Genomic DNA, 23,802 nt, shown 5'->3' on the forward strand with positions numbered 1-23,802 from the left:
TAGTAGAAGCCTTGTGACCCTTAAATCTAACATGGAATTGTCCACCATAACAGGGAACACCTGGTCTTTGATGAAAGGTGGAATTTTCGGTCCAAAGAGTAAAGGGAGCGTCCCAGGATCTCAGAATATCCGTCTGCAGCTCTCTGGAGTGAATCTGTGCATATGTTACTGCTGGAATAGTGGACGTCATATGACCCAACACAGCCATTGCTTCTCTGAAAGTACACAGGTACAAAATCTGCTCAATGATTGATTCCCTCTTTATGAGGGGAAACAAATTCTTTTGTTGGCAGGAGTCCAACTGGATTCCTAAAAACACACAAATCTGAGAGGGAACAAGGTTTGATTTTTCCCAATATATTTTCCAAGCCAAATCTTCTAAGGTGGAACATAAAAGCTCTATATCTGGGGGGCGGAGCTAGCCGTTGATGGAGAAGGACGTGCAGTCAAGGAGCTCTGGCTACTACTACAAGAATCCCCTGCCACCCGTGACTATTTGGTACCTTAGAGCAGTGTTTCCCAACCAGTGTGCCTCTAGCTGTTGCAAAACTACAACTCCCAGCATGCCCGCACAACCAAAGGCTGTCCGGACATGCTGGGAGTTATAGTTTTGCAACAGCTGGAGGCACACTGATTGGGAAACACTGCCTTACAGGGTACATCATCTCACCCTGACCTTCTCCAACCCATGCTGGAGCTGATAGGCCCCATTATTGGACCTTGGGCATCCTTCAAGAGAGTGCGGCGTGCAGTGCGTGTGAAGCCGCGGATTAGAGGTCCGGATATCGCGCAAACCGAAGCGTTACCTGAATTCCCCGGTTTCCATCTGAGACGCGACCGGAACCCTGAGAACCGGCTGCTGGATACTCCCCCGAGGCCGGGTACAGAAAAATAAATAGAGGTATGCTGCTGATCGGAGTCGCTCAATGGATCACATCTCCCCATTGCCTACCTGCAAGTGATTCGCAGCTTATCCTCTATTACTGACTTGTTGCTAGGCGCCTTCACATCACTGGCCTCAGACCCGCCAGCGGAGTTCTTCACCCGCCCTTACTACAATCCAGGGGAAGCTGCAAGGTGAGAGGAGTTTTTTCCTTTAACCCCAGAGTCTCCTACAGCACTATTAGCCCACTGTGTCTGCACCTAAGAAGGGGTAAGCTATATCCCTCTTCATTCCTCTGCAACACTACTGGCCAGAGACTTAACTATTCACTATATCACTATTGTGGGCTCCAGTGTAGTGACTAGAAACAGTATTCTCTTTTTGAGGACCTATTAACCTCACTTCCTCACCTTATAGGCCAAACCTACATTTTTATAGCCGAGAGCTTCCCCCCCCCCCTTCTATTGGCAGCATCCATAACCACTAAGGCCCTCGGTGGCAGCCATCCATATTAGCAAACACAGGGGGTCCCTCCATATCAGGCAGCTGTAGGTGTTGAATCAGCCTGACTGCACAGCTACACCCTCTGAAGCAAACAGGCTCCATACAAGCAGTCAAATAGCCTCTTCTACCACCCCCTACTCCACTCGCCACATCTGACCCCTGAAAAGTTATTTCTTTTTGAAGCCTAAGGACTAAATATAATGTAATCCTCGTTAGTCCAACAGGGGACCTCAGGCACTTATTTCACCTACAGGAGATCATTATGGTGAAAATTAGCTGCAAAACACACAGCATCAAACAAGAGACAACTAAAGAATCTGCCAACTCTGAAATGGATATATTCCTGACTAAACAAAACACTATGGCGTCATCCAGAACGCTGTCACCTAAAGACATCCCTGCATTAGACTCTGATCCAGAAAGTGATAATGGAGGCGAACATTCTTAAAATGACAAACCAATCTCCAGAGCATTTCTAACCCGCCATCTAACCTCCTCTCTTGCCCCATTGCTAAAGACATCTCTAAAAATGAAGCAAGACCTCCAACATCTGGGCCACAGGATTGATACGCTTGAACAAACACAGATGTCTGTCATAAACCACTCGGCAGCAGTAGCTACAAACCTCCAAATACAATAAGCACACATCAACAAGTTATATGCCGCTATGTAAGATCTCGAAAACCACAACAGATGCAACAATCTAAGGGTCAGAGGGGTCCCAGAATCCATGGAAGAAACAGACATTGCGACTACCTTAACAGATATTTTTTCAGGTCTACTAGACGACTCTGAAATACAGTCGCTAGTCATTGAAAGAGCACACGGAGCTCTAAGACCAAAACCCAACCCTAACCCACTGAACCACCCAGGGATATCATCTGCAAATTCTTAGACTTTCGCATCAAAGAAAAAATCTTTCAGAAAGCTAGATCCTCGGACTCTCTTATCTATAATAACAGCCAAATAGCCATAGTTCAAGATCTGGTGCCATCTACGCTAGCAAAGCAATGTTCACTTAAGCCACTTACAGATGTTCTATGCCAGAGGCACTTCATATTTCGCTGGCTATTCCCGTTTGACATCTCCATCTTGGCCAATGGAAAACGCTACACAGCCCGCACGTCAGAAGAAGTGATTTAAGTAGAAGCGGAACAAGACATCCCATTGGACCAGCCACCAGTACTAGAAACAGCACATTCAAACATCAACATACCAACTCTACCGGTGCTGCTGCCATGGGAAACAGTCGAAAAGCCCAAGAACCAAGAAGAAGCCACAAAGAACCTTAACTTTATCAAGACGCCGAGAACCAGCATGAGCAGTGGAAATGCACCTCCTGAGAGACTGCTACTAATATGCTGAGTATTATATTCAACCTTCTCTTAAAAGGTTTTTTTTGTTGATGTTACTCCGTTTGAGGAGTATGCCTGATAGTAACCCACCTATGTTACAAACAGTACAAAATGTTTAATTCTATGTTAGTAGACACCATACACATAATACCACTACCAATCACTTCAATGGTAGTACACACCTCACCTCTACATTTGCCTTCTCAACTTTTGCCTCCCATAATCACAAAAATCCTGTCTCATGCTCAGGTTATTGATTACCACACTCCCAGATGGCTACTGACATACAAACAACGACTTTCATCTCATATAACGCAAGAGGCCTTAACTCACCCGTCAAAAGATCTCAGATCTTAGCACACCTTACAAAAAACTAAAAGCAGACATCTTACTATTACAAAATGCACCTCATTCAATCCAAATCCCCGACAAATGTCTTGCACGTTAAGAAGGTGAAAGCGTTGGTGGTTGCTGTGACAACCATGCGGGATGATGCCTTTAAGTAGGTGTGTACCGACGCTATGACCTCAGTAGCCGGAAGAAGCGCGGTTTCGCGAAACGGCCGTCGCTACAGTTTAGCGTTTCGAGACATGTGTGTCCGCCCCAGCCCTATGTATGTTTGTACCTCTATGGAGGAATAAAGAAGAATCTTCTGAAAGTGGTGAGTGCAGTCTACTTTTATTTTCTACAATCAAGAGTCACTACCTTGTACAACGATCTGGGAGGCCCACAAAGCAGTCATTAGAGGAGAATTTATTTCAATAGCCTAACAAATCTAGACAAGAAACGGTAAAGAAATTATACAGTGAGATTAAGCAACTAGAACTCACACACAAATCATCTAACTCTAGAGACACCCTTCGAACACTAATTAAGAGACATACAATTAAGAACACAATTAAGAGACATACAAAATGTCCAATCAGCTAAATATAAAATGTCATGGAAAAACTAAATTTTCATACATGGCGACAATGTATCCAAACTAATGATGTCTCTCAGTAAGAAACGTAAAGCACGCACGTATATACTTTCAGTAAAACACCACACAGGCCCATGTGTCACAGACGCTAAAGGCATATCAAACGCATTTTGTCACTACTAGAAAACCTTATACCAACTAAGGGCACAAGACACAAAAGATCAAACAACCAAGAGAAGGGAAGATCTCAAAGCCTCTCTCTGTTCTTTGCGCCTCCCAACATTATCGGAGGATCAACAGAGAGAGATCACTAAGCCATTTACACTACTCGAGGTCCAGTCCATCCTGTCGAAGAGCCCTACAGGCAAAAGCGTGGGCACTGATGGTCTTCCTGCCTCATACTACAAATCTCTACGAGAAATCCTCTTGCCTCTCCTTCTGCGCTTTTGCAACGCTGCGCAGGAAGGCTTGCAATGGGAGTTTCCTTCTCCCGGCTGTAGCGCTGTCCAATCGCAGCACAGGGCTAACCTCCCTGACTGTGAGCTCGTTTACAAAAAGGGGGAGGGGAACTAACCTGGGTAAAAGTATTTGTATACACACATATATATATATATATATATATTAATGCCAAGAATGGCCTAGATCTATCTTGACCCAGGTATAAAGTGTGTGTTAAAACTTTTAATTCGACATAGTGATAAAACTGCTGTGAGCCATAACAAACAATTAAAACACTTTGTTTCCACCCCAAAGTGTTGACGACTTAGTTGCTGCCAGGGTGAGGGAGATGTGCACCATCTCCTATTCACCACAACTATGTCTGCAGAGGGGGGCAATGTTCAGAGAAGTGTGCTGTGCTGTGCACGTTTGTGTGTAGGAGCACAGTCATCTATTCCATTTAATCAGTTTTTGCAGGCAACTACAGGTAGTTTGCTTACCTTAGTCTATTCACACATTGCCCCCCCTATGTTCAAACTCTGCAGACATCGTTGTGGTGAATAGGAGATGGTGCACATCTCCCTCACCCTGGCAGCAACTAGGTCGTCAAATCTTTGGGGTGGAAACAAAGTGTTTTAATTGTTTGTTATGGCTCAAAGTCGTTTTATCATTATGTCGAATTAAAAGTTTTAATATACACTTTATACCTGGGTCAAGATAGGTCTAGGCCATTTTTGGCATTAATATATATGGCTGTGAGCTATGCGCTGCGACTGGACAGCGCTACAGCCAGGGAGAAGAGACGCCCATAGAGAAACAGGGCAGTCTTCTCCTCCCTGTTCCGATGCTAGCAATTAGCATACAAAGCGGGAAAATATAATGGGAAATCTATATTGCGATATAATTTTAAGCATGTGCGATATGCGATATATATCGCGATATATTGTTTTCTTTATTGGGGGGGGGGGGTGTTTAAACTTTTTTTTTTTTACTTTTTATTTAATAACTATTAGCCTCCTTAAGGGCTAAAACCCTTGTCATATTCACCCTAATAGAGCTCGATTAGGGTGAATAGGACTTTACACTCTCCCTGCTGCCCTGTGCTTTGTGCACACAACAGCAGGGAGCTGACCATGGCAGCCAGCCTCTCATGTGCCCCCCAGCTTCTCATGTGCCCCCCAGCCCCTGATCCGTCCCCCAGCCTCTCCCTCTTATTAGCCCCCTCTGGTAACTCAAACCCACCCCTCCCTACCCAGTATTAATCATTGGTGGCAGTGGCCACAGGGTCCCCCTCCCCCCCCCCCCATCATTGGTGGCAGTGGGCTGTTCCGATCAGTTACTATGGCAGCCAGGACGCTACTGAAGTCCTGGCTGCCATGGTATGTTAGTGAGCAGCATTATACTCACGTGCGCCGTGGCCGCCAGACGCTTCTTCTTTTTATAGGTCTGTGCAGCGCATTGCTAATGCTATAAGCATTAGCAATGCGCCGCACAGACAGAAATAGGAGCGACCGGCAGCCACGGCGCACGTGAGTATAATGCTGCTCACTAACATATCATGGCAGCCAGGACTTCAGTAGCGTGACCGCTAACCATGGTGATCTAAAGGGATATAGAGGGAGATGAGGAGGTCCCCCCAGATGAGTCAGAGTGACCCTCACTCCCAGTGAGGGGAAGAGGAATCCGGGGCACAGATCGCGTGTCATGGATCCTCACCCCAAATCTCAGGACATCATCAGTCCACTGCTATCAACATAAAATGGTGACCCCAATAGGGGAAAGGGGACAGCAGAGAAAGGACAGATGATCACTCCCCCACCATGCCCATGAAAAGGGAGAGCAGAGGGAGGAGCAAGAACGATGTCCACCTCCGCTATCACCATCATATTATCAACATAGAATACCAGATGCAGTCCCCCACTAAACAAAGAAAAATAAAACTCAAACAGGGGGCCAAAAAATAAACAAACCTTACAAAATTGCATAATCCAGGAGTCCAGAGATTGATGAAGCTGTCATGTCCACATTCAATTAATTTGTATAATTCACATTCTTCCTTACACCGTGTGTTATTGGGGTTCTAGACATAAATCTTACACCGGTGGTGTCCTGGGTTTCACACCCAATCAGGGAATATTGCAGCCACCTATAGACTGCATCCAGTAGTAATTCTTCTCTGAATGTTGGTTTGCATGAAAACGTAACTTTTATTATTCCAGTGAAAATGGTTTATAAATCTGTTTCTATGCAAATAAAGGGGCGGCCATTATTAAAATTCCATTAAAGGGAACCTGTCACCAGAAGTGGCCTATGGAGCTATTTACATGTCCCCACTGTACAAGATGCCAACTTTCAGAAGTCAGATGTCATCAAACAGGAGTCACTGGGGCGTACTGCTGGATGAGGCGATTAACAGAGTCATCTCCTCTATCCTGCCCAGTTTGCTCTTGTAGACCTCTGCTGGCTTCCTGATGTCAGCTCCTGGCAGTGAGAAATCTCACGCAGACACAGAAGACCTTGTTCCGGCACCGGGATCCTGACATGTGAAGAGTACAGATGTGTATACACCCCGGCTTCAAGCACTAACTGTGTTTGCTTAGGAGATGCCGGGACCACAGTCAGCAGATGTCAAGATCCCTGCTAATGTCTTCTGCTGTGCGAGATTTTGCATTGCCAGGAGCTGACATCCAGAAGCCAGCAGAGCTCTGTGACAGCAAGTTGGGCAGGATAGAGATGACGCTGTGTCTCGCCTCATCCAGCGGTACGCCACAGTGACTACCGGAGCTATGTTTGATGACATCAGGTACATTTTAAAAGTGGATTTTTTCTACAAAACAACCTGATTGGCTTACAGAAAAAAACTTCCTAAAACTTAACTTTTAATATTAACATGAAAATATAAAAAAATAACCTCCACAGAAGTTAAATTAGGTAATCATGCCCACAAAACAGTGTAGCTGGATATCAAGAATCTGGTAGGAGGGTCTAATGCCTGGCATGTATATATAACATGTAATAAACAGTGTGGGCCACGGTAGTACTTTTTACTCACTGTTCCTATGGTATAGGGAAAAACACCCACCAGAGTTTTGTCACCATTGGCGATACGGTCGAGAGATGACCTGTCCCTGGGTGTCCCTTCCAGGCTATCCCTGCCTGAAAGTGGAGCACCCGCCCCGAAAGGGGCGACCCCACTTATCGGTGTCTAAACCCTAAAAAAAGCCCTAGCAGACCCTGAAGTGCTTGTAATGAATGGTCCCGACGTGTTTCCCCGTTGCAGATGATCAGCGGTTCATCAGGGGACAGAAACAGCAGATATGAAAGAGATGATGGCAGCCTGGATGATGTGGGCGTGAAGATATTAAAAGTTTGCCTCCCTATATATAGGTAAGTTTAAGATTGGAATACCCACGCTGGAGGCCGGAAGTGACGGAGGGGGGGTTTGTTGCTCCGCCTCACTTCCAGTCTCGTGGAGTGAAATTTGCATTCCAAAGTACAGAAAGGATAATAATAGTCTCCAAGTAAAGTAGATGTAAAGGTGCTGCATAAGCGCAATTTGAAACTGGGGCCATGCTAAGGAGGGAAGTGAGCGTGGTTAAACAGACTTGCGCCATCGCGGGAGATATAGACAACTTCCGCCCAATGGAACTCACTTCCGGTCCTTGGAGCGCAACAGGAGCCGCTGTGAAACGCAGGCTATCCGGAAGTGCTAGTAAATGCGTTCCACTGTAAAGCGCCTGAAGGGAGAGAAGTAAGGGGAGAAAAGGTAATAATTTTAAGCGTGCACATGAAGAAGAGTTAGCCAAATAATATAAAGTGGAGAACTAAGTTATGAAAAATAAATAAATAAATGGGATCTGGATAGACCTGGGACTGGAATTTAGTGCCAGCAGCCCAAGGTCCCCATTGCGATATAATTGTACATCTTTTGATCTGATAATAAGGCAAGTAGTCCAATGTAAATAGATAAAAAAAAGAGAACTTACATATTAACAAGTTTGACCAATACATGATGCAAAGGGAGGAGTTTTAGAGAAAACAGGCAAAGGATATCTGTTCATTGAGGCCCAGCTGGGCCACCATTTTGAGGCGGTGTATCCACTGAGCCTCCTTGCAGAGAATCCTCCTATCCCAATCACTAGGACGGCAGAGATGAGACAAAGGGGCTAAGAATCTTTTCTACGTAGATGCTTGTATTTCGTGTAATGGCGTCAACACCTGAGACTATTGGACGGCCTCTAAGGGGGGTACCCTTTATGTATTTTAGGAAGGGCATAAAACATAGGAATTTGTGGGTGTTTGGGGGACATGAACCAAGTTTCTTAACTAGAGATGATTTTATTTTCTAGAGCTCTAATGAGAATGGATTCTAAGTGACTGGAGAATTTTTCAGTGGGATTCTCTGCCGTCCTTCATTCGTGACACCACAGGCCTTATGACAAAGATTGAGAATTTTTCTGTGGACGATAATGTGTATCTGGCTTCAATCAATGTAAAGGCCCTTTACTCTAGTATACCACATAAATATGGGTTTTTAGCAACTGAACATTTTCTCAAAACTAGGGGCATTCAATATAGGGACTCATAGTTCTTTTGTCATGGAAAATTTGGAATTTATTCTCTCACATAATTACTTTTTATTTGAGAATAGGTTCTACCACCAGCTCAGGGAGACCGCAATAGGGAGCCCCTGTGCCCCGAGTTATGCAAATCTCCTCCTGGGCTGATGGGAGGACACCGTTGTCTTCAGAGATCAGTTCGACCAATGGACCTCCCATATAATCTTTTGGGGGCGGTATATTAATGACATCTTGATTTTATGGGGTGGGTCCATTCGTCATTTTAAAACCTTTGTCCAACAACTGAACCTGAATGACATGAGTCTCACCTTTACACATGAAATCCATGAGCGGACCATTCGCTTCTTGAATATTCATATAACCAAGAAAAATGGAGAATTACAAACCGAGACTTATCGCAAACCAACTGCCACCAATAGTCTCCTTAGTTGGGACAGTTACCATCCCCCGAGCCTAAAAAAGGGTATCTCTAAGGGACAATATTTACGTGTTAGAAGGAATTGTTCCACACTTGAATCTTTCAGATCCCAAGCTAAATACCTACGGAAACATTTTTCCAAGAGAAGTTACCCCCTAGGATCCTCAGAGATGCTTTTAAATATTCTGCACGAAGAGACATACAGTCTCTCCTTATTTCACGCACCTGTCCTAATGAAGAGAGTACAATTACGAGAATAAATCGGTACTTTTCAAAAGTCGACTTCCTTTAAAAGCTTATCGACAGGCAGAACCTACCAAATGCGGGATTTCGCAAATTTGAAAACTCAGGGTGTTGTCTATGTACTTGTACATGCCCTCCAATTATGTCTATAAGACAAAACATGAATTAAGGTGGAGGGTGGGCGACCACATTGGGGACATCACCCACCGTCGTGACAAAACTATTTCACGTCACGCCTTGGAATACCATAATGGAGATTTTAGGAGTCTTAGATTCCAAGTTATCGAAGTAATTCGTAAATCCCCTAGAGGTGGTGATTGGGATAGGAGGATTCTCTGCAAGGAGGCTCAGTGGATACAACGCCTCAAAACGGTGGCCCAGCTGGGCCTCAATGAACAGATATCCTTTGCCTGTTTTCTCTAAAACTCCTCCCCTTGCATCATGTATTTTTCAAACTTGTTAATATGCAAGTTCTCTTTTTTTATCTATATACATTGGACTACTTTCCTTATTATCTGATCAAAATTGATCAAAAGATGTACAATTATATCGCAATGGGGACCTTGAGCTGCTGGCACCAAATTCCAGTCCCAAGTCTATCCATCTCCCATTTATTTTTCATGATTTATTCCTCCACTTTATGTTATTTGGCTAACCCACGCTCACTTCCCTTCTTAGCATTGTCCGAGTTTCAAATTGCGCTTATCCAGCTTACATCTATTTTATTTGGGGACTATTATTATCCTTTCTGAACTTTGCAACGCAAATTTCACTCCACGAGACTGGAAGCGAGGCGGAGCAACAAACAGTGACTTCCGGCTTCCAGCGTGGGTATTCCAATCTCAAACTTACCTGTATATAGGGAGGCAAACTTTTAATATCTTTACGCCCACATCATCCAGGCTGCCATCATCTCCTTCATATCTGCTGTTTCTGTCCCCTGATAAACCGCTGATCATCTGCAACGGCTTTTTTAAGGGTTTAGCCACCGATAAGTTGGGTCGCCCCTTTCGGGGGCGGGTGCTCCACTTTCAGGCAAGGATAGCCTGGAAGGCACACCCAGGGACAGTTCATCTCCAGACCGTATCGCCAATGGTGACAAAACTCTGGTGGGCGTTTTCCCTTATACCACAGGAACTGTGAGTAAAAAGTACTACCGTGGCCCACACTGTTTATTACATGTTATATATACATGCATGCCCAGCATTATACCCTCCTACCAGATTTCTGATATCCAGCTACACTGTTTTGTGGACATTATTACCCAATTTAATTTCTGTGGAGGTTATTTTTGAATATTTTAATGTTAATATTACAAGTTAAGTTTTAGGAGTTTTTTCTGTAAGCCAATAGTTTATCCCTCCTCATGTACTATTATTTGTGAAACAACCTGATTGTCAAATTTAACAAAACCGGTTTCTGAAAGCTGGCAGCTTGTACAGTGGGGACATGTAAATAGGTCAATAACACTCTCCAAAAGACATACTGATAGGGAACTTAGACTGTGAGCCCCATTGGGGACAGTGTGATCCTAATGTCTGTAGAGCCCTGCTGAATATAGTAGCGCTATATAAATGCAGAACATGAATACAATAAATAAATAGGCCACTTCTGATGACAGGTTCCCTTTAATGGATTTTTAATAATGGTCGCTCTGTATTTGCATCGAAACAGTTATAAAAAAATATTTTATTATTCCAGTGAAAATGGAGTTTTCATGCAAACCAACATTCAGAGAAGAATTTATTACTTTTTGAACTACTAGATACAGTCTATAGGTGGCTCTACTATTGATTACACAATTCCCCCCCTCCCTGTTTGGGTGTGATACTAGGACACCACCGGGTTTACAATTTGTGTCTAGAACCCGATAACACACGGTGTAAGGCAAATAGAGAACTGCTCCCCTATAAAACCACTCTGCACATACAATAATCCTATATGTTGTCAAACCAGGACTGTGACTGTGTTCTCTGAGGTGTCAACAAGGGACCATTTAACAGCTGCCATGAGATATGTTGGGGCCCCATATACTGGGATTGGTCAGAGCTCCTGGGGAAAGTGGGGTATAGCATTGAAGTCTTCAGCAGAAAGGGGTGAGCAGAATGGCCGGCAAGCTGTCACTGACCACTGGGGATTTGTCCTCCTATGATTACTTCTTTAGGGCAGAACATTGTGAATAGTGTTGAGCACGAATATTCAAATTGCAAATTTTTTTCTCGAATATTGCGATTTCGAGATTTCGCGAATATTTAGAATATAGTGCTATATATTCGCAAAATCAAATATTCTTTTTTTTTTTTAATGCTCCAGTCAGTGCCCGTTGCTTCCATGCTCATGGAGCGTCCCCATCACCATGGGAACGTCTCCATATACTAGAATGTACTGTCAGATTTGAGAATTACGTTGAAATCGCAATTCGATTAATTCAAGTTATAATAATCGAATTGCGATTTCAACTTAAGCACTGCTATATTCCATATTCGTTAATTCTAGCCTACTATGGAATATAGCAGTGCTAAGTTGAAATCGCCATGCGATTACTTCGAGTTATATTAATCGCATTGCGATTTCAACTTGGACCTGGTTTACTATGGTTGGCTTCAATGGCTTGGTAGAATTAGCGAATATGACGAATGTATTCGTCATATTCCACAAAACTAAGATATTCTCCATCTTCGTTTTTGCTACCTATTCATCAACTTCGCGAATTCTAGCAATCATATAGGAAAGTTGACTATAGAGACAGCTAAGTTTAATTCGCTATGCGATTATATTACTTAGCTTTTTTTTTAAATAAATAGAATAATTATAATACCTGATAATTATTATAATTATACTATTTATAAAAAAAAAAAAAGCTAAGTAATATACCGTATTTTTCGCCGTATAAGACGCACTTTTTCTCCCCCCAAAATGGGGGAAAAATGCCCCTGCGTCTTATACGGCGAATGCTGTCAGTTTTACATCGCAAGCTGCGATGTAAAGCGAGCGGGGACTCGGGGAGGGACTGGGAGGAGGAGCTGGGGCCAGCAATAGCGGCGGGGCGGTGCAGTCACTGTACTATAGCCCCGCCCCGCCGCTCCGGTATACTAATATAATATGTCATATTCAATTAATAGTTATTAAATATGCCCCTTTATGCCTAATAGTACCTTAAATCCTAAGCGCTTCAGTAGAATGCAGGCAGGGCGGGCGGCAGCGTAACTCCCTGATGTCACGTGCCTGCACCGCCTACTTTATGAATGAAGCAGGCGGCGCAGGCAAATGACGTCAGTGAGTGATGCGCCGGCCTGCCTGCCGGCATTGTACTGAAGCGCTTAGGATTTAAGGTACTATTAGGAATAAAGGGGCATATTTAATAACTATTAATTGAATAAGACATATTATATTAGTATACTGGAGCGGCGGGGGATCTGTGGATGGCACAGTTATGGGCTGGGAGTGTGTGTGGATGACACATGTATAACAGTGCCATCCACAGATCCCCCCCTGTAACAGTGCCAGCCACAGATCCCCCTGTAACAGTGCAAGCCACAGATCCCCCCATAACAGTGTCCGTCTTCCACAGATCCCCCATAACAGTGTCCGTCATCCACAGATCCCCCCATAACAGTGTCCGTCATCCACAGATCCCACCATAACAGTGTCCGTCATCCACAGATCCCCCCATAACAGTGTCCGTCATCCACAGATCCCCCCCATAACAGTGTCCGTCATCCACAGATCCCCCCATAACAGTGTCCGTCATCCACAGATCCCCCCATAACAGTGTCCGTCATCCACAGATCCCCCCCATAACAGTGTACGTCATCCACAGATCCCCCCCATAACAGTGTCCGTCATCCACAGATCCCCCCATAACAGTGTCCGTCATCCACAGATCCCCCCCATAACAGTGTCCGTCATCCACAGATCCCCCCATAACAGTGTCCGTCATCCACAGATCCCCCCATAACAGTGTCCGTCATCCACAGATCCACAGTAATAGTGCCATCCACAGACCACCATTAGTTCCAAACCCACCAAACACACAGCACACCTTTTGGTTAAAAATATATTTTTTCTTATTTTCCTCCCCAAAAACCTAGGTGCGTCTTATAGGCCAGTGCGTCTTATACGGCGAAAAATACGGTAATCGCATAACGAATTAAACTTAGCTGTCTCTATAGTCAACTTTCCTATAGGATTGCTAGAATTCGCGAAGTTGATGAATAGGTAGCTAAAACGAAGATGGAGAATATCTTTGTTTTGTGGAATATGACGAATACATTCGTATATTCGTTTTGTGGAATATGACGAATACAAGCCATTGAAGCCAACCATAGTAAACCAGGTCCAAGTTGAAATCGCAATGCGATTAATATAGCTCGAAGTAAATCGCATGGCGATTTCAACTTAGCACTGCTATATTCCATATTAGGCTAGAATTAACGAATATGGAATATAGCAGCAACCATAGTAAACCAGGTCCAAGTTGAAATCGCAATTCGATTAAATCAAGTTATAATAATCGAATTGCGATTTCAACTTTTTACGTATATTCTTAATATTGCTCTAACTTCGTCTTTTAGAATATTCTAAAAGACAAAGTTAGAGCAATATTATGAAATTTCGTAAAATACACATATAGATTGTAATTTAGCTAATATACTGCTATAGTAATTTTTTTTAATAGTGTACATCTTTAACAAAACTTAAGGAGGACCTTTCACCTAAAAAAAATTATTTAAACTAAGACCATAGCGTTACTTACATGCCCCCATGATTTCTTGAACGTTAATTCTTTTTTCATTCTGTGCCCCCGTTTGTCCGCTATGCCCCCCGGAATAATTCCCGCCGTCTATGCTAATGAGCCAGCCTCAAATGGGCTGGCTTTAAAAGTTCTCCCGGTCGTGCCTTCCATCTTCTCCCTGGCACGGAGCGCATCCAATCAGCGCGCTCCGCTCTTAGCCAGGGAGAAGACGCTCCAGTTCTCGCGAGACTTCAGAGAACTGGAGCGATTTTGTCTATCCGGCTCCGGATAGGCTGGCTCATTAGCATAGACGGCGGGAATTATTCCGGGGGGCATAGCGGACAAACGGGGGCACAGAATGAAAAAAGAATTAACGTTCAAGAAATCATGGGGGCATGTAAGTAACGCTATAGTCTTAGTTGAAATTTTTTTTTTAGGTGAAAGGTCCTCTTTAACCACTTCAGCCCCGCTAGGTGAAACCCCCTTCATGACCAGAGCACTTTTTACACTTCTGCACTACACTACTTTCACCGTTTATCGCTCGGTCATGCAACTTACCACCCAAATGAATTTTACCTCCTTTTCTTCTCACTAATAGAGCTTTCATTTGGTGGTATTTCATTGCATTTTTACTTTTTTTGTTATTAATCAAAATGTAACGATTTTTTTGCAAAAAAATGAAATTTTTCACTTTCAGCTGTAAAATTTTGCAAAAAAAACGACATCCATATATAAATTTTTCGCCAAATTTATTGTTCTACATGTCTTTGATAAAAATGTTTGGGCAAAAAAAAAATGGTTTGGGTAAAAGTTATAGCATTTACAAACTATGGTACAAAAATGTGAATTTCCGCTTTTTGAAACAGCTCTGACTTTCTGAGCACCTGTCATGTTTCCTGAGGTTCTACAATGCCCAAACAGTAGAAAAACCCCACAAATGACCCCAAATGACCCCATTTCGGAAAGTAGACACCCTAAGGTATTCGCTGATGGGCATAGTGAGTTCATAGAACTTTTTATTTTTTGTCACAAGTTAGCGGAAAATGATGATGATTTTATTTTTTTTAGTTTTTCTTACAAAGTCTCATATTCCACTAACTTGCGACAAAAAATAAAAAATTCTAGGAACTCACCATGCCCCTCACAGAATACCTTGGGGTGTCTTCTTTCCAAAATGGGGTCACTTGTGGGGTAGTTATACTGCCCTGGCAATTTAGGGGCCCAAATGTGTGAGAAGAACTTTGCAATCAAAATGTGTAAAAAATGACCGGTGAAATCCAAAAGGTGCACTTTGGAATATGTGCCCCTTTGCCCACCTTGGCAGCAAAAAAGTGTGACACATCTGGTATCGCCGTACTCAGGAGAAGTTGGGGAATGTGTTTTGGGGTGTCATTTTACATATACCCATGCTGGGTGAGAGAAATATCTTGGTCAAATGCCAACTTTGTATAAAAAAAAATGGGAAAAGTTGTCTTTTGCCAAGATATTTATCTCACCCAGCATGGGTATATGTAAAATGACACCCCAAAACACATTCCCCAACTTCTCCTGAGTACGGCGATACCAGATGTGTCACACTTTTTTGCAGCCAAGGTGGGCAAAGGGGCACATATTCCAAAGTGCACCTTTCAGATTTTGCAGGCCATTTTTTACACATTTTGATTGCAAGGTACTTCTCACACATTTGGGCCCCTAAATTGCCAGGGCAGTATAAGTACGCCACAAGTGACCCCATTTTGGAAAGAAGACACCCCAAGGTATTCCGTGAGGGGCACGGCGAGTTCCTAGAATTTTTTATTTTTTGTCACAAGTTAGCGGAAAATGAGGATTTTTTTTTCTTCTCTTTTTTCCTTACAAAGTCTCATATTCCACTAACTTGCAACAAAAAATAAAAAATTCTAGGAACTCGCCATGCCCCTCACGGAATACCTTGGGGTGTCTTCTTTCCAAAATGGGGTCACTTGTGGCGTAGTTATACTGCACTGGCAATTTAGGGGCCCATATGTGTGAGAAGTACTTTGCAATCAAAATCTGTAAAAAATGACCGGTGAAATCCGAAAGGTGCACTTTGGAATATGTGCCCCTTTGCCCACCTTGGCATCAAAAAAGTGTCACACATCTGGTATCGCCGTACTCAGGAGAAGTTGGGGAATGTGTTTTGGGGTGTCATTTTACATATACCCATGCTGGGTGAGAGAAATATCTTGGCAAAAGACAACTTTTCCCATTTTTTTATACAAAGTTGGCATTTGACCAAGATATTTTTCTCACCCAGCATGGGTATATGTAAAATGACACCCCAAAACACATTGCCCAACTTCTCCTGAGTACGGCGATACCAGATGTGTCACACTTTTTTGCTGCCAAGGTGGGCAAAGGGGCACATATTCCAAAGTGCACCTTTCGGATTTTGCAGGGCATTTTTTACACATTTTGATTGCAAAGTTCTTCTCACACATTTGGGCCCCTAAATTGCCAGGGCAGTATAACTACGCCACAAGTGACCCCATTTTGGAAAGAAGACACCCCAAGGTATTCCGTGAGGGGCATGGCGAGTTCCTAGAATTTTTTATTTTTTGTCGCAAGTTAGTGGAATATGAGACTTTGTAAGGAAAAAAGAAAAAAAAAGAAAAATCATAATTTTCCGCTAACTTGTGACAAAAAATAAAAAATTCTAGGAACTCGCCGTGCCCCTCACGGAATACCTTGGGGTGTCTTCTTTCCAAAATGGGGTCACTTGTGGCGTAGTTATACTGCCCTGGCAATTTAGGGGCCCAAATGTGTAAGAAGTACCTTGCAATCAAAATGTGTAAAAAATGGCCTGCGAAATTCGAAAGGTGCACTTTGGAATATGTGCCCCTTTGCCCACCTTGGCTGCAAAAAAGTGTCACACATGTGGTATCGCCGTACTCAGGAGAAGTTGGGCAATGTGTTTTGGGGGGTCATTTTACATATACCCATGCTGGGTGAGAGAAATATCTTGGCAAAAGACAACTTTTCCCATTTTTTTTATACAAAGTTGGCATTTGACCAAGATATTTTTCTCACCCAGCATGGGTATATGTAAAATGACACCCCAAAACACATTGCCCAACTTCTCCTGAGTACGGCGATACCAGATGTGTGACACTTTTTTGCAGCCTAGATGCGCAAAGGGGCCCAAATTCTTTTTAGGAGGGCATTTTTAGACATTTGGATCCCAGACTTCTTCTCACACTTTCGGGCCCCTAAAAAGCCAGGGCAGTATAAATACCCCACATGTGACCCCACTTTGGAAAGAAGACACCCCAAGGTATTCAATGAGGGGCATGGCGAGTTCCTAGAATTATTTTTTTTTTTGCATAAGTTAGCGGATATTGATTTTTGTTTTGTTTTTTTCTCACAAAGTCTCACTTTCCGCTAACTTAGGACAAAAATTTCAATCTTTCATGGACTCAATATGCCCCTCACGGAATACCTTGGGGTGTCTTCTTTCCGAAATGGGGTCACATGTGGGGTATTTATACTGCCCTGGCTTTTTAGGGGCCCTAAAGCGTGAGAAGAAGTCTGGAATATAAATGTCTAAAAATGTTTACGCATTTGGATTCCGTGAGGGGTATGGCGAGTTCATGGGAGATTTTATTTTTTGACACAAGTTAGTAGAATATGAGACTTTGTAAGAAAAAACAAAAACAAACAAAAAATTTCCGCTAACTTGTGCCAAAAAAAATGTCTGAATGGAGCCTTACCAGGGGGGGGGGGGGTGATCAATGACAGGGGGTGATCAATGACAGGGGGGTGATCAATGACAGGGGGGTGATCAATGACAGGGGGGTGATCACCCATATAGACTCCCTGATCACCCCCCTGTCATTGATCACCCCCCTGTAAGGCTCCATTCAGACGTCCGTATAAATTTTACGGATCCATGGATCGGATCCGCAAAACACATGCGGACGTCTGAATGGAGCCTTACAGGGGGGTTATCAATGACAGGGGGTGATCAGGGTGATCACCCCCCTGTCAATGATCACCCCCCCTGTAAGGTTCCATTCAGACATCCGCATGATTTTTTACGGATCCATGGATACATGGATCGGATCCACAAAACACATGCGGACGTCTGAATGGAGCCTTACAGGGGGGTTATCAATGAAAGGGGGTGATCAGGGTGATCACCCCCCTGTCAATGATCACCCCCCCTGTAAGGTTCCATTCAGACATCCGCATGATTTTTTACGGATCCATGGATACATGGATCGGATCCACAAAACACATGCGGACGTCTGAATGGAGCCTTACAGGGGGGTTATCAATGAAAGGGGGTGATCAGGGTGATCACCCCCCTGTCAATGATCACCCCCCCTGTAAGGTTCCATTCAGACATCCGCATGATTTTTTACGGATCCATGGATACATGGATCGGATCCACAAAACACATGCGGACGTCTGAATGGAGCCTTACAGGGGGGTTATCAATGACAGGGGGTGATCAGGGTGATCACCCCCCTGTCAATGATCACCCCCCCTGTAAGGTTCCATTCAGACATCCGCATGATTTTTTACGGATCCATGGATACATGGATCGGATCCACAAAACACATGCGGACGTCTGAATGGAGCCTTACAGGGGGGTTATCAATGACAGGGGGTGATCAGGGTGATCACCCCCCTGTCACTGATCCACCCCCCCCCCCCCTGTAAGGCTCCATTCAGACATCCGCATGATTTTTTGCGGATCCATGGATACATGGATCGGAGCCACAAAACGCATGCGGACGTCTGAATGGAGCCTTACAGGGGGGTTATCAATGACAGGGGGTGATCAGGGTGATCACCCCCCTGTCACTGATCACCCCCCCCTGTAAAGCTCCATTCAGACATCCGCATGATTTTTTACGGATCCATGGATACATGGATCGGATCCATAAAACACATGCGGACGTCTGAATGGAGCCTTACAGGGGGGTTAGCAAAGACAGGGGGGTGATCAGGGAGTGTATATGGGTGATCACCCGCCTGTCATTGATCACCCCCTGTAAGGCTCCATTCAGACGTCCGCATGTGTTTTGCGGATCCGATCCATGTATCCATGGATCCGTAAAAATCATGCGGACGTCTAAATGGAGCCTTACAGGGGGGTGATCAGTGACAGGGGGGTAATCAATGACAGGGGGTGATCAGGGAGTGTATATGGGTGATCACCCGCCTGTCATTGATCACCCCCCTGTAAGGCTCCATTAAGACGTCCGTATGCTTTTTGCGGATCCGATCCATGTATCCGTGGATCCGTAAAAATCATACGGACGTCTGAACGGAGCCTGACAGGGGGGTGATCAATGACAGGGCGGTGATCAATGACAGGGGGGTGATCAGGGAGTTTATATGGGGTGATCATGGGTGATCAGGGGTTTATAAGTCCTCTGGTGGTCGATCCTAACAAAAGGGACAACCAGAGGACCAGGTAGGAGGTATATTAGACGCTGTTATGAAAACAGCGTCTAATATACCTGTTAGGGGTTAAAAAATTCGGATCTCCAGCCTGCCAGCGAGCGATCGCCGCTGGCAGGCTGGAGATCCACTCGCTTACCTTCCGTTCCTGTGAGCGTGCGCGCCTGTGTGCGCGCGTTCACAGGAAATCTCGCGTCTCGCGAGAAGACGCGTATATGCGTCCAGGAGGAATAAAGCAACCACCTCCCGGACGCATATACGCGTACAGCGGTCGGGAGGTGGTTAAGTTCTGAAGAGGTAAAAAAAATTAGAGAAAAAAAAAAAAAGGATTATAGCACTATATTAGCTAAATTACAATCTATATGTGTATTTTACGAAATTTCGTAATATTGCTCTAACTTCGTCTTTTAGAATATTCGTAATATTCTAAAAGACAAAGTTAGAGCAATATAACGAAATTTCGTAAAATACACATATTAGCCTAGCCATAGTCAATTAGTCATAAGGACGTTGCCTTATACTATTAAAAGAAAAATCGCAATACGCGATTAATAAAATCGCATATTATTCGCGATAATTGGAATAATTACGAATATTCGATTTCGACGAATATATCACGAATATTCAATCGAATATTCGGAAAATATCGCGAAATCGAATTGTGAAATCTTTATGGTCAGACAGGCGGCTGCTACTGTTCATTGGTGGCTCTTTTTATTTCAGCTCTACCATAAGGCTTTTCCTATTTCCAGAAAAATTCTGAAGTGTCAGTAAAGCCTCAAAGTACTACGGAAAGAGGGTTCATAGAAGTTAGAAGAATGGGCGATAACCCCCAACCTTCTGATCAATACTGTGGGACACCTGGTATCGGTAACAATTGTTAATAAAGGAAAACCTGTCAGAAAGTACAATATGTGACCCCCAAACTGCCACCACTACCCGACTATATAATGAGTCATCAGTAGCCAGTGAAGGAGCAGAATCTGTGAGTCTTCTATGTTTTATGTAGTGGTTACTACTCACCTGGGTCGTTATCGGTGGGAATGTCCTCTTTAATCTGCTCATCGCCCCTCACATATGTATCTTCAGCCTTAATATTGGTCAGATCTTTACCCAGATTTAAAAACTATGAAACAGAAATTGTAAAAGTCAGCAGACTGATGGAGAAGTCGTGTGGAAAGTTTGATGTGTCCAGAAAAGATCATTAATTACAATGACAAAAAGTGATGAAATGACAGCAGAGTTATCTGCTATGGCAGCGGTCCATGCCTATAGCTCCTCTCCTTCCTGCTGGTGGGCACGCCTGCTGCCTGGTTTACCTGCTCCATAGCTTTAGGGCTCCAGTGGTCCAGTCCCACAGACATCCCTCTCTCCCTTCCCAGTGGTCCCGGCTGCTGGAATAACGCTGTCCTCCCACACAAGCTGAGGCCTGCTTCCTGCCGATAATGACCTTCTCTGCCCATAGGTCATGTGTGCACACACTATCTCTGGCTCTTATAGGGCCGACATGCACGCACTCTAATCTCTACAAGCCATGGAAAGGAGCCTGATCAGTAGGTTCTAGTATGCTAGTTTCATGCAAAGCTTGCTTGCCTGTTCTGTGAACAGACTTCTGCCCGACATCTAGATTGGACCCTTTGCTGTCTGACCTGACCCTTGCCTGATCTCCATTCTGATCCTGAGCTGCTTGCCCTGACAACAGACCATTTATCGGACTGCATGTGTTCTGCCTTTCCTGACCCCGTGGGTCACTTGTACAGAAACTACTTCAAGAGCATCAGCCTAGTGGTTCCCCTGCAACAAAGTCCAGATCCCTGTACAGTGGATAAAGTGCAGGGATAGGGGGGCTCACTTATATAACACACTTTGAGCAGAACCATGTCAAATCTGTTCAAGAGACACAGTGGATCTGCATGTGCCATGTTTCATTGTCTGACCCAAAAATATCTGCAGGTCTTCTGTATATATGCATCTAGTTGGTTCCTTGTTCCAACCAGCAGTCTCTACTGACCAGAAAACTGTGAGAAGATCCAGACGACATGGAAGGTCTATAGTTAGCTGTAATCCTGCCATCTCTACCTTTCTCATTATACAAGGATAAAACATATAATACTGGTTTATAAAAAAAGACTTAACACAAGATCTTCACAGCACTTTTACAGATCATGGGGAACCTTTCATGAGACCTTATTTCCATCTATATCCTCATATGAAATGCTTTGATGTTCTTCTGAACCATCCTGTAGAAGAAGAGGAATAGGACATCTCTCATCATGTAGAAGAAGAGGACTGGGAGTTGTTCTTTCTTCTTTAACTTCAGGAAAAACAGACGGTGACAATTAATTTCTTACATATAACTAGTGAGATGATGTGTGTATTTAGTCATGTCTTTTACTTGGTGGCTGGTGATCCTCCATCATGATGTTCTTGTACAGATCTTTGTGTCCTTCTAAATATTCAGACTCCTCCATGGAGAAATAAACGGCGACATCCAAACACCTTACAGGAACCTGACAACAGAATGATACAGTCATCACCTGGATCCCTTCATAGTGTTACTGTATAATGTCCCGGCATTCCCATCGATGTCACCTCTCCAGTCAGCAGCTCATTAATCTTGTTGGCGAGTTCTAGGATCTTCTCTCTGTTGACTTTCTCATGTATCGGGAAGTGAGGTGTCGGCCTGGATATTGGGCTCAGAATTCCTCCCCGTCCTTCAGATACTGGGGCCTGACAGCGCTCACTAGAGGTCTTTTTCACTACTGTGTATTCCTGGTTATGGAGAGACGCAGTAATAAATATCACTCATACATCTCCAGAGTTCCTCACCTCTCCAGTCATGTCCATCTGTTAGAAACATAGAGAAGATGATATAACGTGACATCATCAGAATCTCTCACCTCTCCAGTAAGCCGGAGGAGGATCTCTAGGGTGAGATTTATTATACTCTCTGCCATCTTGTCCACATCCCTATCCATCCTTGAAGGGTCAGTCAGGAGAACGATCTTATATATGAGATATATACGCTGAGCGGATCCTATATTGTATGAACCTGAATGGAATGAAGATGAACTGATGTAAAATCATAGAAAATCCCATGTAAAATACAATTACTGGAGATAAGAAAAGGAAACACTGGAGGAGATAATAAAGTGTATCAAGGCAGTTCCTCCATGTTTCAGGTCAAAACATGTCACACCTTCATATTACCACTATAGTCAGTTACAGGTCACAGCGGTAATCCCTGTACAAAGCTGTAATCTGGTAGATCACTTCATAGATCTAGAGCTCAGACTGACCTAGTCCAATCAGTTGGAATCACAAGAATTAAAGGGTATTCGTCAGCAGATTGGTACCTGTGACACCGGCTGACCTGGTACATGTGCGCTTGGCAGCAAAAGGCATCTGTGTTAGTCCCATGTTGATATGTGCCCGCACTGCTGAGAAAAAGTATGTTTTATTATATGCAAATAAACCTCCAGGAGTAAAGAGGGTGTTGCCTTTTTACATAGAGGCTCCTCCTTTCTGCACCTGCCACACCCCCTTTTCACTTTGATTGACAGGACCAGGCAGTGAAAACGTAATCACACCTGACCCTTTTTAAATGAAAGTGAAATGGTCGTGGCAGGTGCAGAAAAAGAGGCGCCTCTAGGTGTAAGGGCAATATCCCTGTTGCACCCAGAGGCTTATTTGCATATATTAACACTTTCTACCCCAGGCCAATTTTCACCTTCCTGCCCAGGCCTATTTTTGCAAATCGTACATGTGTCACTTTATGTGGTAATAACTTTGGAATAGTTTTACTTATCTAACAGATTCTGAGATTATTTTCTGGTGACACATTGTACTTCATGTTAGCGGCAAGATTGGGTCAATATTTGTATCCTTAACTTTTAAAAAATGTATTGAAAATTTTGAAGAATTTACTATTTTCTAAATTTGAATTTCTCTACTTAAAAACAAAACTCTTAAAATAGTTATCAGTCAACATTCCCCATATGTCTACTTTATGTTGGCATCATTTTGTAAATCTTATTTTTTTAGGATGTTAGAAGGTTTAAAATTTTAGAAGTAATTTTTCACATTTTCCAGAAAATTTCCTAAATAGCTTTTTTAAAGCACCAATTTAGTAAAATACTGATTTTGAGGGCTTAAACAATAGAAACCACTCATAAATAATCCCATTTTAGAATCTAAACCACTCCACAACAGTTTAAAAGAAAATGAAGGTAATTTCAAAATTCCATGTTTTTTGCAGATTTTTTATGTTAATCTATTTGTTTTTCTGCAACAC

At 43.5% G+C, this 23,802-nt stretch overlaps 1 protein-coding gene across 1 annotated transcript in view; it reads right to left on the reverse strand.

Moving 5' to 3' along the window:
• The window catches only part of LOC122934018 (gastrula zinc finger protein XlCGF57.1-like), a 34,183-nt gene extending 12,229 nt beyond the window's left edge, over positions 1–21,954 (reverse strand). The window contains exons 1-3 of the mRNA XM_044289148.1: positions 21,904–21,954; positions 21,695–21,822; positions 20,532–20,634 (exon numbers count right to left, since the gene is read on the reverse strand). Coding sequence (XP_044145083.1) covers positions 20,532–20,634; positions 21,695–21,822; positions 21,904–21,928 — 256 coding nt within the window. The 5' untranslated portion in view covers positions 21,929–21,954. The remainder of the gene's footprint in view (positions 1–20,531; positions 20,635–21,694; positions 21,823–21,903) is intronic.
• Positions 21,955–23,802: the final 1,848 nt, after the last annotated feature.

The sequence above is a fragment of the Bufo gargarizans genome, chromosome 4, assembly GCF_014858855.1.
Source record: "Bufo gargarizans isolate SCDJY-AF-19 chromosome 4, ASM1485885v1, whole genome shotgun sequence".
Taxonomy (NCBI): domain Eukaryota; kingdom Metazoa; phylum Chordata; class Amphibia; order Anura; family Bufonidae; genus Bufo; species Bufo gargarizans.